General features: G+C 30.9%; 1 protein-coding gene across 2 annotated transcripts; it reads right to left on the bottom strand.

Moving 5' to 3' along the window:
- Positions 1-15931: 15931 nt before the first annotated feature.
- On the bottom strand, positions 15932-20442 carry LOC120087321 (probable U3 small nucleolar RNA-associated protein 11). 2 transcript variants are annotated; one of them, XM_039044300.1, is made up of 10 exons: positions 20029-20442; positions 19222-19346; positions 19036-19126; positions 18819-18910; positions 18632-18725; positions 18443-18522; positions 17765-17848; positions 17542-17659; positions 17337-17434; positions 15932-16204 (listed from the first exon to the last, which is right to left on the bottom strand). In XM_039044300.1, exons 2-9 carry the CDS (start codon positions 19275-19277, stop codon positions 17342-17344), a joined length of 708 nt encoding a protein of 235 aa, XP_038900228.1. In that variant the 5' UTR covers positions 19278-19346; positions 20029-20442; the 3' UTR covers positions 15932-16204; positions 17337-17341. The 2 variants fall into 2 exon arrangements, with proteins under 2 accessions (XP_038900228.1, XP_038900229.1); XM_039044301.1 differs by having other exon boundaries at positions 17542-17641; positions 20029-20440.
- Between the last annotated feature and the right edge of the window lie 1249 nt (positions 20443-21691).

Raw genomic sequence — 21691 nt, 5'->3', positions numbered from 1 at the left:
GTCCACTCCTTTAACCTTGGTATAATCCTTTGTCACAAGTCTAGCTTTAAAGGTCTGTACCTTTCCATCTACACCTTTTTTTCTCTTGTAGATCCATTTACAACCTATAGGTTTTACTCCATCAGGTTGATCTATAAGCTCCCAGATAAAATTGAAGTACATGGACTTCATTTCTTGATTCATGGCTTTCATCCATTCATCCTTGTCAACATCTTCTATTGCTTTTTTATAAGACAATGGATCCTCAACTCCATCATCAACTATGATGTCTCGGGCTTCTGTTAAACCCATGTAGCGTACAGATGGGTTCATAACCCTCCCACTACGTCCAGGAATCTCAACTCTTGAGATGGATGACTAGATGAACCCCTATCAACAACTCTTGTTGATGTATTAGCCTCTTTAATAACCCTTGTTGAAGTCTCAGTAGATTCTTTAGAAATTTCACTTAAACTGCTTCGTGGCTTATGATCCCATTTGTGGTCTTTTTCCAAGAAAGTAGCATTTGTCGATACAAACACTTTATTCTCACTTGGATCAAAGAAGTACCCACCTCTCGTTTCCTTGGGGCAACCTACAAATAGGCATACTTTTGAACGAGGTTCCAACTTTTTGGGGTTTGTCATTAGCACATGGGTTGGACATCTCCAAATTCTGAGGTGACGTAAACTAATTATACGACCTTTGTACAACTCAAAAGGTGTTTCAAAAACACTCTTTGAAGGAACATTGTTTAAAATATAAATTGTGGTCTCTACTGCATATCCCCAAAACGAGTTAGAAAAATGAACATAACTCATCATCGATCGAACCATGTCCAACAGGGTCCTGATTCTCCTTTCTGATACACAATTTTGTTGAAGTGTACCAGGGGATGAGAGCTGGGACGTAATTCCATGTTCTATCATATAGTTTTGGAATCTTAAGTTCCATGTTCTATAAACAAAGGAGTTTGTATAAGACTGGACCACGAAATGTTTAGTCTCATTATATAATGCCGTTCATAATAGAGATTTTTATTTCACTAGGATGACCTTGACTTTAATCCTGAGTGAGTTGTGAACTCCTGCCTATGAGGGCGGTCCTTTGATTTATATGGGTGAGAGTGGACAGATCGTCGACTTAACCTACCATTTTATGGATTCGTCTAATTGGGGAGTTAGAAACTTAGCTATACAAGATGGAATTCATTCCTTCTCCGAAGCAGGGGTAAGAAGATAAATTGCTCCCTTAAGGACTGATTCCGAGTCTTGAACAATATGGCGCCACACCCTCTCTTGGTCCGAGAGGGGTTTAGTCATAGTGGGACTATGATCTATTGTTCACTAGAGGGATCAGTGATACTTAAGGAGTTAAAGGTAACTATAGGGGAAAAACGGTAATTTGGCCCAGTTGTATTTACGAGCAATTTGTGAAGGGTCATCGTATTGTTAATTGGTTGTATCCAATGAATATAGAAATATATATGTAGTACGAAGAGTGCAACTATCAAAGCTTGAAGCTACAAGTCCATAAGGTCCCCTTGGTAGCTCAAAAGAATTTAGTTTTTAGGTTAATTTGAATTGTTCAAATTAATAAGAGAGAATTTAATTATATAAATTGATTCAATTATATATGATATAATTAACATAATATATTTGATAAATTATAGTTTAAATGGAGGAATAAATATTTGAATGTGATTCAAATATATTTTCTATGGATGAGAATCATAATGGTTAAATTTATTATAAATATGATTTATATTAAATGCTATAAAATAAAGAAACATAACTATAGTTTATATTGTCTATGATGCAATATTAAAACTATAGATTATAAATATAATAAGATAAGTTGATTATCATATTTATTTATATTATTAATTATTTAGATAATTATTCTTTTTTTCTCTCTAACCACCTTAGTGGGAGGTTAGTTGGTTTTTATGGAAAATGGAATAAATAAAATATGATTTTATTATCTCATAACTAATCTACATGACCTTGTGATTGAATCTATACGATAGATTGAAAGCCTATACGATAGAGCTTTAACACTACACGATTGAGGCATCTTACTATACGATAGTCTTCTTCTTCAATCGTTTTCCTCCTCCAAAATTTCACAAACTCCCTCCTAACCAAAATAGTTAGAGCTCACCACTCCTTGGTTATCACCCTGACAATATCGAGGTCACCAAGTGGTTGTGTCTTCCTCTTTTGGTTCGAGTTCTATTGTTGTTTGTTCGAGGGGTTCGTGTTTGTTCGAAGAGTTCGTGACTGTTCGAGGAGTTCGTGATAGTTCGAAGGATTTACATGAAGAAGAGTTCTTCAAATATATAATCTCTAAACTCTCTTTCTAGTTTAAAATCATGCTATAACTTTAGTTAAGATGCATAATCTGAAGGTTTTATTGTAAACGTTTGTTTTCAATCGAAATGGGATTTGGACGATCCGCTTCTGCTCATGGATCTTGTAAATCGAGTTCCTTAAGATATAACATATAATTTAATATAAATATAATATGATAAGTTAGTTATCATTTTTATTTATATTATTTTATTATTATTTGAATAATATGGAAGGGAATTACAATTCCCTTCCCCATCTTTTCTCTCCACCTACATTAGTGGGTGATGGTTAATTTTGGGCAAAGTAGGACAAGAAAAAGGTTTTCTTCTTCTTGTTGCTAAGATTATTGAACGATCGAGAGAGAAAAAATTTTACAGAAAAGTTTTGTGAGTTCTTGTGTGATACTTCTCAATCCTCTTCCTCCACCTAAACTTTCCCTAAAAACCAAGATAGTCAGAGCCCACCACTCTTGGGTTCTCACCCTGAGAATATTGAGGACTCCATTGTGGTAGTGTTCGAGTTTCTATTCGAGGTTATTTTTGAAGAAAGTCTTCGAAAAGGTGAAGGAAATCTAAATAGAGATCCTTTGAGCAGCGAAAGTGGATTGTTCCAAATCCCATTGAGAAAGAACACAACAATTACAGTCTAAACAGAAACGAACAGATTATGCATAATCATAAATTACAGCATGTTACAAGAAGATACAAGGAATAGAGTATGCGATCCTTTGAAGAATCGTTCTACACGTATCTCTCGATCGTTCAGCAACTCGTTCAATCAGCACGAACTTGAATGCAACGATCAGAACACGATCTCAACGAACATCTGAATGAACCTCGAACCCAATCGAGTGCAAGTCGATCCTTGAACGGATTTAGAACACCAACAAAATGGTTACCTTGTTATTTTTGGTGTGAGAATCCAGGAGTTGTGGGCTCTGTATGATTTTGGATTGAGGAAAGCAGGATGTAGATGATCGAGTAAGTGGGAGATAAATGTTGTCTATCGTATAGACGAAATACTCGATCGTTTAGAAAATGAAGCCTATCGTATAAACTTTACTACTCGATCGTGTAGCAAGGATTAAGCGAGTAACTATCGTATAGTAAACTCATAGCTCGATCGTGTATGCTCTCGATGCTATCGCTTAGTAAAACCTTTTTACTTGATAGCTTTTTTGTGAGATTATTCCTAATGAATCGTCAACCTAATTTTCAAAAACCATTTTCCTTTTTATCTCACAGTTACCATAAAACTTCCAATAACCTCTCACTCAATTCGGTTATTAGAGAAAAAGAATAATTAATTATCATATAATTAATATGTTATATTATCATATTATATTTATAACCTATAGCTTTAATATTTCATCATATGAAACATATAAACCATAGTTCTTTTTCTATTTTATGGTATTTAATATAAATCATATTTATATTACTTCCTCCAATTAATGCATCTAATACATCATATCAATTATGTCACATATAATTGAATTTTCTCTTATTAATTTGAACACTTCAAATTAATCCAAAATTTGATTCTCAACTTGAATCTATTGAGCTACCAAGGGACCTCATGGACCTGTAACTTGAAGCTCCAACGGTACGTGAATAACTGATTAAACTCTTTAATCACGAGATCCACCATCCATTAACTGTTGGTCACTCCACTAAGGACCGACAGTTGCATTCTTCGCACTACAGATATATTTCTATGTCCATATGACCAATCAACAGTGTGATGACCCTTCACAAATCGCTTGTAAGTACAACTGGGCCAATTTGCCATTTTGCCCCATGTAGTTACATCTAACTCCTTAAGTACCACTAATTCCTCTAATGAACAATGAGTCATAGTCCTACTATGACTGGGTCCTCTCTTCCAAAGAAAGGGTGTAGCCATTATGTTCAAGACCCGGAATCAACCCTTAAGGGAGCAATTTATCTACTTATCCTTGCTTCAAGGAAGGAGTGAATTTCTTCTTGTGTAGCTGAGTTCCCAGCTCCCCAAACAGATGAATCCCCAAAATGATAGGCTTGTTGAGTTGGTAATCTGGCCACTCTCACCCATACAAATCAAAGGACCGCTCTCATAGACAGGAGTTCCCAACTCACTCAAGATTAAGGTCATGTCACCTATGGTCATTTTAGTGAAACGTAAGCCTCAATTATCAACAGTGTTATATAAAGAGACTAATCATCTCGTGGTCCAGTCTTATATTAACTCTTTGTATAGGACACCCCCGCTCGCATGTCTCCATGTGAATGGTCAGGATCATACCATTTGTGGCACTTTACAACACTTGTAAACATCTACAAAGCGGGTCGTATCCGTACTGTCAATAGGATAAGGTATCCCTCATTTATCCATAAAGAAATCTTCGACATGACTAGTGAGGAAGGTGAAATACCTAAAGATAATAATGAAATTTCAATAAACTATGTCATGACAGGAAAAAGATGGAACCAAACTAATGTAATTATTGACAAAATTTTTGTGTATAATGTTGCTCTTGATATTATATATGAAAATGAGGATCCAGAACCAAAATCTGTTGAAAAATGTCGACATAGAAAAGATTGGCTTCAGTGGAAAGAAGCAATCCAGGCAGAATTAAACCACTTTCAGAATGTCAGGTTTTTGGACCAGTAGTTCGAACACCAGAAGGTGTTAAACCTGTGAGGTACAAATGGGTATTTGTGAGGAAAAGAAATGAAAATAATGAGGTCACAAGATATAAAACAAGACTAGTTGTACAAGGTTTTTCACAAAGACCTGGTATTGATTTTGAGGAGACGTATTCTCTAGTGGTGGATGCAATTACATTAAGATATTTAGTTGGCTTGACTGTGTATAAAAGTATGAATATGCATCTTATGGATGTAGTCACAACATATTTATATGGATCTCTTGATAAGATATTTATATGAGAATCCCAGGAGGATTTAAGGTACCTGAAACATATACATCAAATTCTCAAAAATGATATTCAATAAAATTACAGAGATCACTATATGGATTGAAACAATCAGGACGGATGTTGTACAATCGCCTGAGTGGATATTTATTGAAAGAAGGATATCAAAATAATCCAATATGTCCGTGTGTTTAAATAAAGAAATCATAATCAGGATTTGCTATTATAACTATATACGTTGATGACTTGAATATAATTGGAACTCCTGAAGAGCTTTCAAAGGCAATAGAATATCTTAAGAAAGAATTTGAGATGAAAGATCTCAGAAAACAAAATTTTTCCTTGGTTTGCAAATTGAGCATTTAGCATATGGAATATTTATTCATCAGTCAACTTATACAGAAAAAATTTTGAAAATATTTTATATGGACAAAGCACATCCATGAAATTCCCAATGGAAGTCTGTTCATTGGATATAAAGAAAGATATATTTTGACCTCGAGAAGATATTGAAAAACTTCTTGGTCCTGAAGTACCATATCTTAGTGCAATTGGTGCACTTATGTATCTTGATAATAATACAAGACCAGATATTGCATTTTCAGTAAATTTATTAGCTAGATATAATTCTTCTTCTACAAAAATACATTGGGACAAAATTAAACATATACTCCATTATCTCCAAGGAATAATCGATATAGGTTTGTTTTATTCAAATAAATCAAATTTTGATCTAGTTGGTTATGCAGATTGTGGATATTTATCTGATCCACACAAAGCTAGATCTCAAACATGTTATCTGTTCACATGTGAGGAACTGTTATATCATGGCAATCGGTGAAACAGACTATAATGGCCACTTCCTCAAATCATGCTGATATTCTTGCAATTCATGAGGCTAGTCGAGAATATATATGACTAAGGTCAATGACTCAACACATTCGTAAAACATGTGGCTTGCTTCTAATAAAAATTTTCCAACAATATTATACGAAGACAACACAACTTGCATAGCCCAAATAAAAGGAGGATATATTAAAGGAGATAGGACAAAACATATTTCACCTAAGCTTTTCTACACTCATAATCTTGAAGAAAATGGCAACATCACTGTACAACAAATTTGTTCGAAGGATAACCTGGTAGACTTATTTCCAAAGGCATTACCAACTGCAACTTTTGAAAAATTGGTGAACAACATTGGAATGCGGTGACTCGGAGATCTTAAGTGATATTTTCATGAGGGGGAGTAAATATATTGTATTCTTTTAGGAGTATATATATATATTGTTGGGATTGGTGTCCTAATTCTCCCAGAGTTTTGTAGTTTGTAAACTTTGTATACATTGTTATTAATAAAATAAGAGTTATTTTATTTGCATTTACTCATATCTAATAAATAAAGATCCGTGGTTATTGTATGCAAACTTAAGCATGTATATGAGATATACAAGTGGATCATGCCTTAAGTAATAATCTAAAAGGTCTGTAGTATAAGGATTAAAGAGGCATACCTTATCCTGGTGACACTACGGATACGGTCCGCTTTATAGAGTTTTACAAGTTTTGTGAACTACTACAGATGGTCTGATCCTGACCATTCATGTGGAGACATGTGAGCGGGAGTGTCCTATATAAAGAGTTTGTATAAGACAAGGCCACGAGATGACTAGTCTCTTTATATAACGTCGTTAATACTTGAGACTAACATCTCACTATAATGACCATAGGTGACATGACCTTAATCCTGAGTGTTTTGGGAACTCCTGCCTTTGAGGATAGTTCTTTGATTAATATGGGTGAGAGTAGCCAGATTGCCAACTCAACAAGCCTACCTTTTTGGGGATTTGTCTGATTGAGGAGCTAGGAACTCAGTTACACAAGACGGAATTCATTCATTCCTCGAAGCAGGGGTAAGTAGATAGATTGCTCCCTTAAGAGCTGATTCCAGGTCTTTAACATAGTGGCCACATCTTCTCTTTTGAAGAAGGAACCCAGTCATAGTAGGACTATGACTTATTGTTAATTAGAGGAATCATTAGTACTTAAGGAGTTAGATGTAATTACAAGGGCAAAATCGTAAATTGGTCCAGCTGTACTTACGAGCGATCTGTGAAGGATTATCGCACTGTTGATTGGTTGATATGGACACAAAAATATATCTATAGTGAGAAGAGTGAAGTTGTCGGTCTTTAGTAGAGTGTCCGGCAGTTAACAGATGGTGGATCCCATGATCAAAGAGTTTAGTTAGCTATTCACGTATCGTTGAAGCTTCAAGCTATAGGTCCATAAGGTCCCCTTGGTAGCTCAATGGATTCAAGTTGAGAATCAGTTCTTGGTGTTAGTTTGAAGTGTTCAAATTGACAAGAGGAAATTCAATTATATATAATATAATTGGTGTGATGTGTGAGATACATCAAGTGGAAGATTAATGTAAATATGATTTACATTAAGTACCATAAAATAGAAAAAGAACTATGGTTTATATATTTCATGAGATGAAATATTAAAACTATAGGTTATAAATATAATATGGTAAGTTGGTTATCATATTTATTTATAATATATTAATTATATGATAATTAATTTCTTTTTCTCTAATAACCGATTGAGTAAGAGGTTATTGGTGGTTTTATGATAATCGTGAGATAAAAGGAAAATTGTTTTCCTAAAATTGTAATTACTTCATTTGGAAAGAACTCACAGATAAGCTATCAAGTAAAAGTGTTTCAATAAGCGATAGCGTGTAGAGACTAAACGATCGTGGTGCTTTGATTATACGATAGTCATTCAGCTGATCGTAGCTAAACGATCGAGTGACATAGTCTATACGATAGGCTTTCGTTTACTACACGATCGGGCACATCGTTTATACGATAGACATTGACTTATCTCCCACTTGCTCATCTACATGATCGTTGTCCTCCAGTCTCTTCCTCAAGCCAAGATCATATAGAATCCATAACTCCTGGATTCTCACATCGATAATACCAAGGCAACCATTGTGGTGGTGTCCTTACTCACTTCATGAATAGAGTGTGACTCGATTGAGTTCGTGATCGTTGTGTTCGTGTTGTTGGTCGTGTTGTACCGGTCGTTGCGTTCGAGCGTTTCTAGCCTTGGACGCTTGGAGACTAATCGAGGGATTCTTGAAGAATGTTTCTTCAAAGGTATGCATACTCTATCCCTTGAATTCTATCTTAGCATGTTGTAGTTTTGTGTTGTGCATGACCTGTTAGTTTCCGTTTTAAGACTATGATTGTTTATGTTCGACTCGAATGGAATTTGGAATGATCCTTCCGCTGCTCATGGAAATCCTCATATTTGATTTCCTTTATATATATGGGCATTTAAGGGGGAGTATTATGAATATTATAATAAAAAATAGATGCCCATTGCTTAGTGTCCCAAAGGCCATGTGTCATCATTCATGTTGTCCATGTGCCTTGTAGTAATTCATGCTTGGTGTCCATATAAGTCCACATCCTACTTGTCACTTTGCCTATAAATAGTGGCCTTTGGTGGATCTTAAAATGATATACCTATTGGTGAGAAATCCGCATCAAATTCCACTAAAAATTCTCATTGTCCAATTTTATAATTTTAATTTTTATTTATTTATTATTATTATATAAAAATATTATTATATTATATCTTTTCATATACGTATTCTCATTGTACTCCTCAATTTCATAATCGTTCTCACTTAAAAAATTTTAGTCATACATAAATTATAGCCCCCGACTTCATATATATCGAATATAATTAAAAGAAATGATAAGTGGGAAATTTGTCACGTACAATGTTCGGAGCTTATCCAAATCACATCAAATCAATAATCTTTTATTCTACTACTTTCCAACATATAAAATTAGGGTACATTTTTTTTAGGATAAACAAATTAGAGTGGATTTAGTGTTAGAACTAATGTTAACGTAACATTCTAATTAGATAAATTACAAAATAAAATAGACATACAAATATATCTGAAGTATATTTGATAGACAATAGCCAGCTCATTAAAATTAGGGTTAAAATATAATTGTTGGTCGGTACTTCCTCAAAATTAAATAATATGGACATGTACTAAAATAACAGTAACAATAATTTAATAATTAATATGGACAAAAACGATTATTGAAAAAAAAAATTCGCAACCAATTGTATAACTTCGACTCCATTTGGTAATTATTTTTTTATATTATTTTTAAAAATTAAACGTTTAAATACTACTTCCATCTATTGATTTCTATTGTTTTATTGTCTACATTTTATGAGTGTTTTCAAAATCAAAGATGAGTTTCAAAAATTGAGAAAGGTACCATTTAAAAACTTATTTTTATTTTTAAAAATTGGTTTAAAAGAATTCAAATGTTTTACATAAGAAATATGAAAACAATGATTAACAAATTGTGAGAAAACAAGTCGAATTTAAAAATAAAAAAGTAAAAAACGAAAACTGTAGTCCTGTTTTGTAATCATTTGATTTTTTATTTTTTATTTTTGAAAAGTAAACTTATAAACACTCATTCTACCTGTATATTCCAAAATCCTAAATCGTTAAACCGACTAATAAAGTCTCATCTTCTTAACATATGACAATCTTATCGATCGATAACATAAAATGGGAACATGTGATGTGTAAATATTTAATCATCGTAGTATACACCAACGAGAACTTTAAGTCCAAACTTAAACACTAAAGTCAAAACTTTCTTTTTTAAAAAATTTAAAAAAAAAAAAATCAATGGGTACGAAACTAATTAAAAATAAAATGCAAAATATCAATAAACTTATTAGGACAAACTTCAATTTAACATCTACACCTTAAAATGTTTGAGTTTTATCCTTAAAACTTTAAAATTTGTCTATAATATTTATTTATATATATTTAAAAGCAACTTACGAGTAGAAATTAGAAAACATGTATAATATTATTTTTTAATTTTATAAAAGGTTAAAATCGTTGTTATCAATTTATTTCATCTCAAATGTATGATTTTTAGAATAATTTTCATAATAACTCTTTATATATTAGTTGATACGTCAATTTGCAACATTAGTTATATCATGTGATTTTCTATCATCTTTAATTTTAATATAAAAACAAAATTTTCTACGTGGATACTTTTTTTTTTTAACAAATTTTAAAGTTCAATAATTAAAAAAAACTTTTGGACATAATAATTGAAACCTTCTTCAAAATACAAGATTACTTTGTATAATTAAGAAAATAGCAAAGTATTTTTTTCTTTTTTAATCTCTAAATTTTGAATATAGGTATTTCATAAGTTTTAAAATGTTGTATTTTTTTTCTCTTCAATTTTGAGTTTTGTTTCTATTTATTCTATTAATTTAAAAATATTACATTTTAATTAAATGTTGATCAAGATAATATTGTCTGGAAGGCCAAATTTCAACAATATTTTAGAGACCGACATCATCTTCTATTATATTAACAAATAGTTAAACTTTATTTGAAGAACCTTCAGAAACTATTTTCAAACTTCACATATAATTATGAACCAAATTCAAACTTTGATGACCAAACCATGGTACGTAAGTAAGTTATTTTAGTATGTTAGAATAGAATAATACGTAAAAATAATGAATATATAATTTAGTAAATGAATTTTGTTGATTAGTTCACCAATATATAATTTAATTAATGGGTCTTTAGAACATATTTAACTAATAATTTTTATGATTATATAGTTAACTAATCAATAATTAAATTAATAATTAGATACAAAATTGGAAGTTTAGAAGCATAGGCCAAAGCAAACATAATTCACCTTGAAGTATTAACGACTAAAAGATTTGTGGTTTGAATCTTCATTTTCTATTGTACTTTTAAAAAAATTAAAGGCCTAATAAATATTGATTAAAAAATTGAGAGACTAAATTTATAATGTAATATATATATATAGGGATAAATAATATTTAAATTAAGTAATATTTATTATAAAATTTTAATAAATCATTGTAAAATTATCCACTAGATATATAAACAAATAATGAATCTTGAGATTTTTTATCAAAAACTTCTTAAAATAGGATTAAGTCTAAAAATAATAACAAAAAATTAAGTTTTAAATGATTTCAAAGTGTACTATATTAGGATATATATTATTATTGCAAGACAAAAATAAATTAGGTAAAAAACCAACAGCAATAATCCAAGATTTAAACACTAGATTATTCCATAAGTGAATGGTCCTTACTGACCAACAAATCAACCAAGGGATTTTGACACCTAACATCAAGCATAATTTATATATTTTATTATTATTATTATTATTATTATTATTATTATTATACCCATGAATGTTTGGATCAACGTATGTGTACCTCGATTAATCTCATAGACAATTTATCTGATCTATAATTAATTATCTGATTTTCAATTAACAAACCAAAATTTAGTCTACATTACTAAACTTCATAACTTATTATTATTTTTTTTATTACTATCCAAATACAAAATTTTAAATACATTCATTTTAAATCTTTCTCGTTTTAAAAGTTAAAATCATTTTTCAAATTTTAAATCATATGATTTGATATTTCTTGAATCTAAATGGAAGGTTAACGATATATTTGAATTAATTAAAAATAATTATGATGTGAATTTCTCCCTTAATTATAATAAGGGTAGAAAATTAATAAAAATCAATTTAATTTTTAAAGTAATTAGTATAAACTTAACACAAATGACTATAAAGAGACATAAAAAGTAAAAATAAAAACTAAACTCAAAATTCGACGAAGAGAATATACTTATTTTAAATTTAAAGCGTATATAAAAAGCATAGTCAAAATTGTGGAAGTAGAAAAATATATATATATTTTTTCAAACATAGAAAAATAGGTTACAAAATAAAATAATAGAATAAAGAAACGTAATATTAGAAGGCACTACAAAAGAGCGGCACCGCCATGAACACCAATGGGAAATATTAAAAACAAAAGGTATGTGTTTGCGCATGAAATTAAAGCTCCAATTTTAAGGAAAATAAAAAAAAAATAAGAACATATTTATGTTTTTTAAACAATGCTAATAGGGCCAAACCGACCCCTCTTTTTAACTCAACTTGGAAAAATTAGGTCTTTTTGTCCCCATCTTCTTTCTTTATTTTTCATTAGGTTTTGGAATATATTATGATGCTCTATCTCTTCTTTCTCCATCTTGTGACACTTTTGCATAATAATTTTAATCGTGTTTTAAGTCGGGATTTGGTTCTTGAACTTTCATGTTTCTTCTACTTCGATAATATGTTATAAATATGATGTTGGAATAAACACTATATTCTTAGAACCAAGAATTTCTTGTATGAATCTTATATAAGAAACTAATCAACTAGAAACAACTATAATAATTTAAGTATGGGGTATAGGCAACTTTAACCTTGAAAATCGTATGTAATACAATGAGGAGTAAAAATCCATGAACTGATGCTAAATACTCCATTGTAATCAATAATTGATTACAATGAGTTTTCTCAGATCACAATTACAATATACACAATAGATATCTCAAGATAATAAATCTTGGCATCAAATTTATCGAAACATGCTATCGTATGAAATGCTTTCTCACTCGAAGCGACAGCCAACCAACTACCTACTATAATATGTTGAAGAACACATTACTGTATGAAATGCTTTCTCAACAAATTTGTTTAAACAACAATATAATGGAAGAGAGTAAATTAGAAAAATTGATCTCACTTGAAGTGGCAGTCAACTACCCGCTGTAATCTAATTGTGGATAGTTCCAATAGAAATCTGTTAAGATTAAAGACTCGTGACAAGAACATATGTTGTCAAAATTTCAGCTTTATTGGACAATCGAACTCAAAATGTTGAAACACATTATTGTACGAAATTCTTTGTTTTTTATTCTCTCTCTCCTATCACTACTCTCGATCCCAAGGTAAATAACTAATTGCGAGGGAGTTTTTCTATAAAAAAAAAAAAAACATAACGCCCTCTTTTTTCTTTTAATACAACAACTATAATGATGAGAGATCAATTTTTGACCTAAAAAAAATTCATGTTGATTGCTATTAAACCAAGTTCATTTTAGTAACATAATACCCACTTTAGCTTTAGTATTTCTTACCTCCATTGGTGCAATTATTGAACTCGAAATCGAAAACAAAATATATGGGGTGGAAGATTCTTAAATTTATGAATCCTTCAAGAGGAGGTAGAAATGTTCATTTAACCGTTCATTTGTGTTCACGTTGACTAATCATTTTATTTTATTTGCTATACAATTACATTATATTTCAGTGATTTGAGTTATATATATAGAAACAATAATTTTTAATCTTTATTATTAATTTCTTTTTCCAAATGTATTAAATCCCCTTAGATGTGTATAGCTAGAATAAATTTTACGTCCCAGTCTTTAAATTTGTTTTTTCTTGTTAAAAAAGGTATCTATTATCAACTTTCACTATAATTAAGAAATTTTAATTCCATAGGTTCAGCATTGAAACCAACTAAAATTATGCAAAAAAATAATTGGTTTCATTTTCATCTTTAATTTTCTTTTTCTAGATAATTTCTATTATATGGATAATAATATCACCAAAAATCATAAAATACAGTTTCTGGTATAGTATATCGAAGAGAATATGAGTCCGACGAAATCATGTTGTCTCTTTAAGATAATTTTATTCGCTCTAATATCTGAATTTTAGCACCTCATCCACAAAATCCAACAACCTATGTTGTGTGGAAATAAATCGAACTTTAAAAACTTGATAAAGCGGGAGAAAATTTTATGTGAGAAAAATGATTATGGAAAAGTTCTTAAATGCAATTTGAAAAAGAGACATATTTATAGACTATTCAATGATTCAAGTAGTCATGTCTCTTCTTCAAATTGGTTAATTACGAAAAGACATGTTTCATTTATGAAACAATACAACTCGACACGAATGGTCACTACAATTTATTCCAACAATTTTATCTTTAATCTTCTAAAAGTGCTAATTTTACCTCCCAATCTTCAAATTTGGCTTTTTTATCTTTAAAAAGTTCTCTATTATCAACTTTCACTATAATTAAAACTTTTAAACACTAGATTCAACATTGAAACCAAGTAAAATCTGGTTTAAATTTCATGTTTAATCTTCTATGATGTTGTAATTTAATTTGTGTATAATGTAGTCTACACTATATTTCATAGAAACATAATGTAGACATGACTTCTAGAATATTAATTTATTTTATGAGCTTGACAAATATTTAAAAATTTGTATGTCAAAATGAGAATAGCTTAATTGACATTAATTATGTTAACGACCAAGAAAATACGTGGTTCAAATTCCCCTTCATCTATCGTACTAAGAAAAATGAATAATTAGAAGAATATTGAAGTAAAAATACATTTAAAACAATTAAATTATAACATATGATGGGTTGAAATTTGAATTATTGCAAAAGGACTTTTCAGAAAAAGAAATATTATTGCAAAAGGAGATTCCAACGACAGAAAGAGGTTGATTAATTTATGAAAGCGTTCCATGAGGCTAAAATAGTAGATTATGGTACCTTCAAAAAGAAAAAGGAAATATTAGAAGATTCTCATTTTATTTATAATTAGTTGGAAGACACGTGTAACGTGACTTAAAATGTTCACAACTTCACTTTTTAAATTTTATTTCTAATTAAATATCTAACGAAAATCCGAATTTTCTCAATGCCTTTAAAGTTATGAAATACTTGTTTGATTATAATTGTATTAAAATACGCCCAACTCTAGAAAAAAAATCAAATCATAAAACAAAATAACAATATCTTGATATCCAACTCTAAATGTCCTACTTAGGTGACAGAATCAAACTTTAATAGCCAACTTCGACTATCTATTTAAATCCTACTTATATTCACAAAATATTTGATTACTTTTCTTTATCGTTAATCAAATCAATCTTCATCCAATTAAAAATTTGACAGACAACCCTCATTTTTTTCTCTATCACACTCTCCACAACACTCTTCAAATTCAAATTTTAATTAAATTAAAACAATTTTAAGTGAAAACTGCATGCAGTGCAAATTACATGATTGAGATCCAGAATTGTCGTCTCTATATCCCTTGACTGAGAGAAGCGAAACCTAAACTTAAACTCGTAAGACATCATATTGAGTTATTTAAATCTAAACTTATTAGCATTTGGGGATATGGTGAAATGTTGAAGCTGATGCTCTCTATAGGCCCTTCATATAATTCTTCCACATGATTAACTCAACATTTCCTCATCCAAATAAAGACTAAGACAAACACCCAAACCCAAAGGCAGAAGAATTAAATAGCCAATAGCTGGTCAGTTTTCGTTTTCTTTGTTGAATCGACAACCAATTCGCAACGCTTTTAAAATTAACTATTAAATTTGATTAATTTTTTGCAATGGGAATTCATTGTTACAAGTTCAAAGTAATCTGAACTAATTACTTACATAAAATTTTAAGGCTACATTGTTACTTCTATGAAAGTATAACGACCGAACATATTTCTAACTACTTTTTTAAAATTAAAAAATTAAAGAAATATTAATGAAACTATTGAAAGTTCGAGAATATTATTGTAACAAGGTGTAAAAGACCATTTGCTATTCGAATAAACAAACTTAATTTTAAGAAAATAGGGAAAAAAAAACACTTCATCAAAATGACCTAGGAAATTAAATGATGGAATATGGCATTAGTTAGCTAAGCTATGATCAATCAAACTATATATTCCAAACTGAAAACTGTAGCATTGAGTTCATTACATTTTTCAACCCAGAAGAAACAAATGTGCAAATCCTACTTCTGCCCAAAAAAAAAAACCGATAAAAAAATGCAAATTAATAAAAGGAACCAAAATTTATGTTGTCAGTGTTGTCAGCCTATTTCTGCAAAATTTAGGTCGTCAGAACTTTGTCCAATTTCCCTGTAAACAAATGTGCAAATCATGGAATCAAACACAAGAACCCTAGAAAGTTTGGGTAATTTGGAGTTGTCTATCCTAAAATATGAAATTAAAACAGAAATAACATTCTATTGTTGACAATACTTGAGTTTTTCAAGTCATTCAGCTCTTGATGCCCACCCCCAAATAAAACAGTCAGTCAGATTGTGATAGGATTCAAACAAAATTAGGCTCCATTTGATAACAATTTTGGTTTTGAAGTTTATTTTTATTTTTAAGAAACACTTGAATTCTTAGTTAGTCAAACTCTACTAACAAAAACAAAAGTGCATAAGAACTTCTCTTTTTTCTTTCCAGTTTTTGAAAAGATTGGGTAGAAAGTGGATAATTAAAACAAAAAAATAATAAAATTAGTGTTTTTAAAAGTCTTTCAAAAGCTATTTTGAGTGGTTACCAAATTTTTTAAATTTTTTTGGAAAATGACTTTTTTTCAAAATTAAACCTTTGGAAAGTTAAACCAAATGCTTCAATATTAATTTTAAAAATTATATAATTTAGGTAGATGTGTAATGTGTTTATAAGCATAATTTTCAAAAATCAAAAACAAAAAACTAAAGACCCTATTGAATAATTATTTGTTTTTTTTTTAACTTATAAATACTATTTCCTTCCTTAAGTTTCTATGCTTTTGGTATTATCCACGTTTTACTCAGGGAAATTATTATTATTAAAACTAAGAAAAAGTAGTTTTCAAAAATTGATTTTGTTTTTAGTATTTGACTAAGAAGCTAAATATCTCCGTAAGATCGGTAAAAATCATAATAGAAAAATTATGAGAAAATAAACATAAATCTCAAAAATAGAAAAACTAAAAATGAAAGCATTATCGAACATGACCTAAATGGTTATCCAACGAAACCTTAGAAAATCAAACAATGCACCAGTCCACACATTGTACCCTTAACCTAAAAGTCCTGTTAGAATCTCCACCAAACCTAAAATAACAAAACAATAATATTATGCAACCACAAGAACCTCTCCCTCTAGAATTGCACCATTATCAAAAGGATGACAACTTGACAAACTTGGGGAATCCGATGTTTGCTTGAATAAAAATGCTTAAAATTGTATAAAGAAAGCAAGAGCATTAGACCTTTTTTAGCGTTTTCGTTCTGCCCGCCATTTGTATACTGGATTAGAAGTTGGATTGGAGAGTTCATCTTCCCGCAGTTTACGTTTGCGACCAATTTTCTGTTGTAAGCATGTATCATTTCAGATTCAACAATCGTTTAAATATTATATACAACCTATCACGTGTAAATCATGGAGTAGAAAATTAAAACAAGTTGAAAAAGTACCCATAATTCTTGTTGCAATGTCATATCCCTATAAAGTTTCTCTAGTTCCCAGACTCTACTCCTCCTTGCCTCCAATTCCTTGTAAGAAGCAGCAGTTTTCCTGTGTGCAGAAACAGAGCTTCAATGACCAAAAGAAGGAAATTAAATACAGATCAGACCAAATAATCAACAATGATTTAACATAATATTATGCAATAGTTCATATCCTCAGTAAGAATGCTACCTTTTAATGCTATCAGGCACTGCTTCAGACGATGCTACCAATCTACCTCTAGAGGAATGAAATTGAATTTCATCAGCCTCCTCTCTGCAAATAATCAACGATGATTTGAAATAAATAACTTCACCGCATTAGAATGAGCAGAAGGCAAATGAGTGATTCACGCAAACTTTCTGTAGATAAGATTGAGTCTATCTTACTAAAAATAGGATAAGTCAACCATCATGGATTGGCCTAATGATAAAGGTTATATGGTAAGGGCTATGGGAATAATAAAAGTCTTAGAGGGAATAGGTTAATCTATGTTGGCCATCTAACTAGAATTTAATATATTACGAGTCTCCTTGACAACCAAATGTAGTAGGATTGAGCTTATTTCCAATGAGATTAGTAAAGATGAGCATACACAGTCACGGATATGTAAGAAATTAAATTTAAAAAAAAAAACAAAAAGCATAAGGCAAGAGTATCAAATCCCCTTAATGTTTATCTTATGTTGATTGGACCTCATTAAAAAAGTTATATAAATAAATAAAAATAAAAATTCTTATGCTGATACATTCCCGAGGATCTTGTTTGAAACAAAAGTAATAATAGGTGGTTGTTGAACAATTTCATCCCTTCAATTCAGAACAATTATTTGACATGTTTCCATTTGGGAAGGTCAAATTGTGCTCAAACCTGTCTTCAGCAAAGTAAATATGCTCGTTTGATGACTGATTATCAAGAGAATGTAACGTGGCTGCCAGTCTTTCAATTTTCTATACAAAAGAGTGAGAATTTGATATATTAGATAAACTAAATCAACGTGTTCTTCAAAGAATTCTAGGTCAATGGGGGAAAAAAATGAATGCTCAATAAAGAACATACCCTTTCCTCACTCTGCATTTTGTGAAGTATGTACCCTGCATCTTGAGTTTTCAGCATCATGAGTTGTTCTGCAGTATACTTATTTATTAGTCTCCTACAATATAAAAAGATCAAGAGACATAAGAAACTAGAAGAAACCAAAAGTACTGAAAATAAGTCAATATTAAGAATTATCTAAAATGATTACCCTGGTTTATGGACTCCACCAACTATTCTCGTCCTAATCATATTAAAGTAAAACTCATCTGGATTCCTGAAGGCTGCGTTCTGTTTAAGTTTCTGAAAATCAAACAGCACAAAAAATACAAACAACCAAATTAAGGACTTGTTGACAGAGTTCAACAACCAGCAGAAATTGTGCTAACATTAAAAAATAGAGGAATTATGAGCCTTTCAAACATTACCTCTAAAGTCTCTTCCTTTTTATGATAAGCCTTAGCACGCTCAATATAGTCTTTGCGTTTCTCAAGAAGCCCAAAGTTTTTCCGAGAATGCCTGATCCATCGCATAAATCCATCATCCATAAAGGGTCAGATATTATTACAATTCGGAAAAAAAAGGAACATAGTAACATAAAAAGCATCACTTACGGCTGAGCTCGCTCCTTGTATGGCCGTGTAGGGACAGCATTATTTAAGGGCATCATTGCAATCAACAAGAGAGCGGAAAAATTATCCGATTACAAGCAAATAATATCCTCCTTGTCTTAGTTTTCCTACAATTAAACATAGACCAATGGTGAAAGTCAGCATCAGAAAAACAATCAATCCAAATTCCAGAAAGAATATTGCCCCTTATAGCCCTTGATTATCTGTATGCAAAACCCCGAGAAAACATTCTTCAAAGACCCTTCCCCATCTATACTAGAGGCCTTGATGTATAATGTCTCCAACGCTAGTATATCGACGTTCGGCCTATATATATAATATATAATATATTATTATATATAACTAAGGCTCTAACATCCAACAAGTGACATATCAGCCATTGACCATTTGCACTCAAAGCCCTGATATGAACTCTAACCTCACACATGGGTACCTAACCCTTCTTTCACCCATCATTCACAACTCTTCCATCTTCAGTAAAGCCTACAACATGTTTTCTATGTCAGGCTACTCACAAGGCAAACGTCCCTGCATGCTTTCCCATTCAATAGTGATGCCAAAACAACTTCAAGATGCTACCCACACATATCATTGTCAACTCATCTCAGTCATTATTCAATATATCAGAAGCACTAGCTATTAAGATTTACATCCACTCTAAGATGTAAATCATCTATCAAAGAATAACAATTATCCAAATATAAATTCGAAACAATCAGCCATGCACAGAAAACAATCAACACATAAACAACGCTACCACTCCTAAACTATACAAAATAGATGATTTACAAATCTGCGCCGCCGGGTCGGCTATGGCAGAAGGAGAATCCGCTGGAGGATGTCGTCGTACGAAGCAGCTGGGCGTCACAGTAGGCGTAGCCTCCGAAATCGCGCAGTTCAGAAATCTGCGTCGCCGGAGGTTTGGGTCGAGTCTTGCCGCACCGCTTGTGGAAGAAACTATCGCCGCCGTTCGTCGTGGGCGTTTGTAGTTCAGTTCGAGTCGGAAGACACTGGGAATGGGATGGCTGGATCGCTCGCCAATACAGAAGGTTGTGTCGTCGGGGTCGTCGCCGGAGATGATCAGGCCGGAGGTTGGGATGTAAGGCAGAGAGAGTGGCTAGGGTTTTCGAGAGATGAAGAATGGAGATGATCTCATAATTCTAAATCCTGACCTCATAAATATGGGAGGTTTTAAGGTTTTGTTTTTCCAAAAATGTTCAAAATAAATATATTTTTAACTTAATAAAACTAGGAAAAAGATATTTTTATTTCAATAAAAAAATACTTTTTGGTCATAAATTTTAGGGATAATTTCTATTCGATACATAGCAATTGGTTACAAATCTTTGTTAGTGAATTTTCGAATAAATGTAATTTTATTATCTCCACTATATATATAACATAAATATAAAAATAAAATAATAAATAAATAAAAGTATATAAAATGAGCCAAACAAAGAGAATCTTTATCTTCTCATTTTGCCCCCTCAATTTTAAATATATGCTTAATATAACCTTGGATTTAATGATTTTTCTTTATGAAAATAAATTTAATGGTTAGTTATGGATTAGATTCTCATCCTTCAAAGTTAGTTAACTATTTCAATTTCACCTTTTCGTAATTTTAAATTTAAACAGATATGTCTTTCTCCATCACTCTCTTCCACGAGTTCTTTATTGTTTCACACGTCCTCCTCCTATGCTTTATTGCTACTCTTCTCACTCTTTATTCAATACATGGTCTACTATGTTCTCTTCAATTTTGGACAGATTTACATATATATTATCTCAACCTCTGTTGTTTTCCTACTTTTCTCTTTTCTTTCTAGGTATTTTACATTTTCTTTTGACATTTCACATATCTTTGCCTTTTTTATTTGTGTTTAGATTAATTTTCTTGTTAACATCCAATGAAAAGCGACCTTGAGAATCCATTAATTTATGTCGGTAATGTTGTTATTTCAATCCTAATTCTTTTGTGTTTGAATTAATTTTCATGTTAACATTCAACATATGAAAAGACAACCTTGAGAATCCATTAATATATTTTAGAAAATGTTATTATTTCCATCCTAAAGTTTTATGCATTTTTTGTTTTTTTTTTTTCTCATAGATTTCTATGAGTAAAACACTTAAATATTATATTTGCATGAATTTAGATTGTGTTAAAGATTTTGTAATTAATATTTTTAGATTTTTAACCACTAAAAGTAAAGTTTTTTCTTAAATCTTAATTAGATAAAAATTCATTTGATTATGAAAAGTCAAAAGACACTTTGGAGAATCCATTAAAGACAACCTTGAGAATTCATCAATATATTTATCTTATGTAGAGGTAATGTTATTGTTGCATCTCGATCTTTATGTAATCTTTACGTAGGTAACAAGAGGCTTTGTAATTAGTTCTTAAATAGATGGAAAATCACTTGGAACTTTATGCATTTTTGTTTGA

This window comes from Benincasa hispida, chromosome 9 (assembly GCF_009727055.1).
Source record: "Benincasa hispida cultivar B227 chromosome 9, ASM972705v1, whole genome shotgun sequence".
NCBI lineage: Eukaryota > Viridiplantae > Streptophyta > Magnoliopsida > Cucurbitales > Cucurbitaceae > Benincasa > Benincasa hispida.
This window is presented reverse-complemented; position numbering and strand designations above follow the sequence as displayed.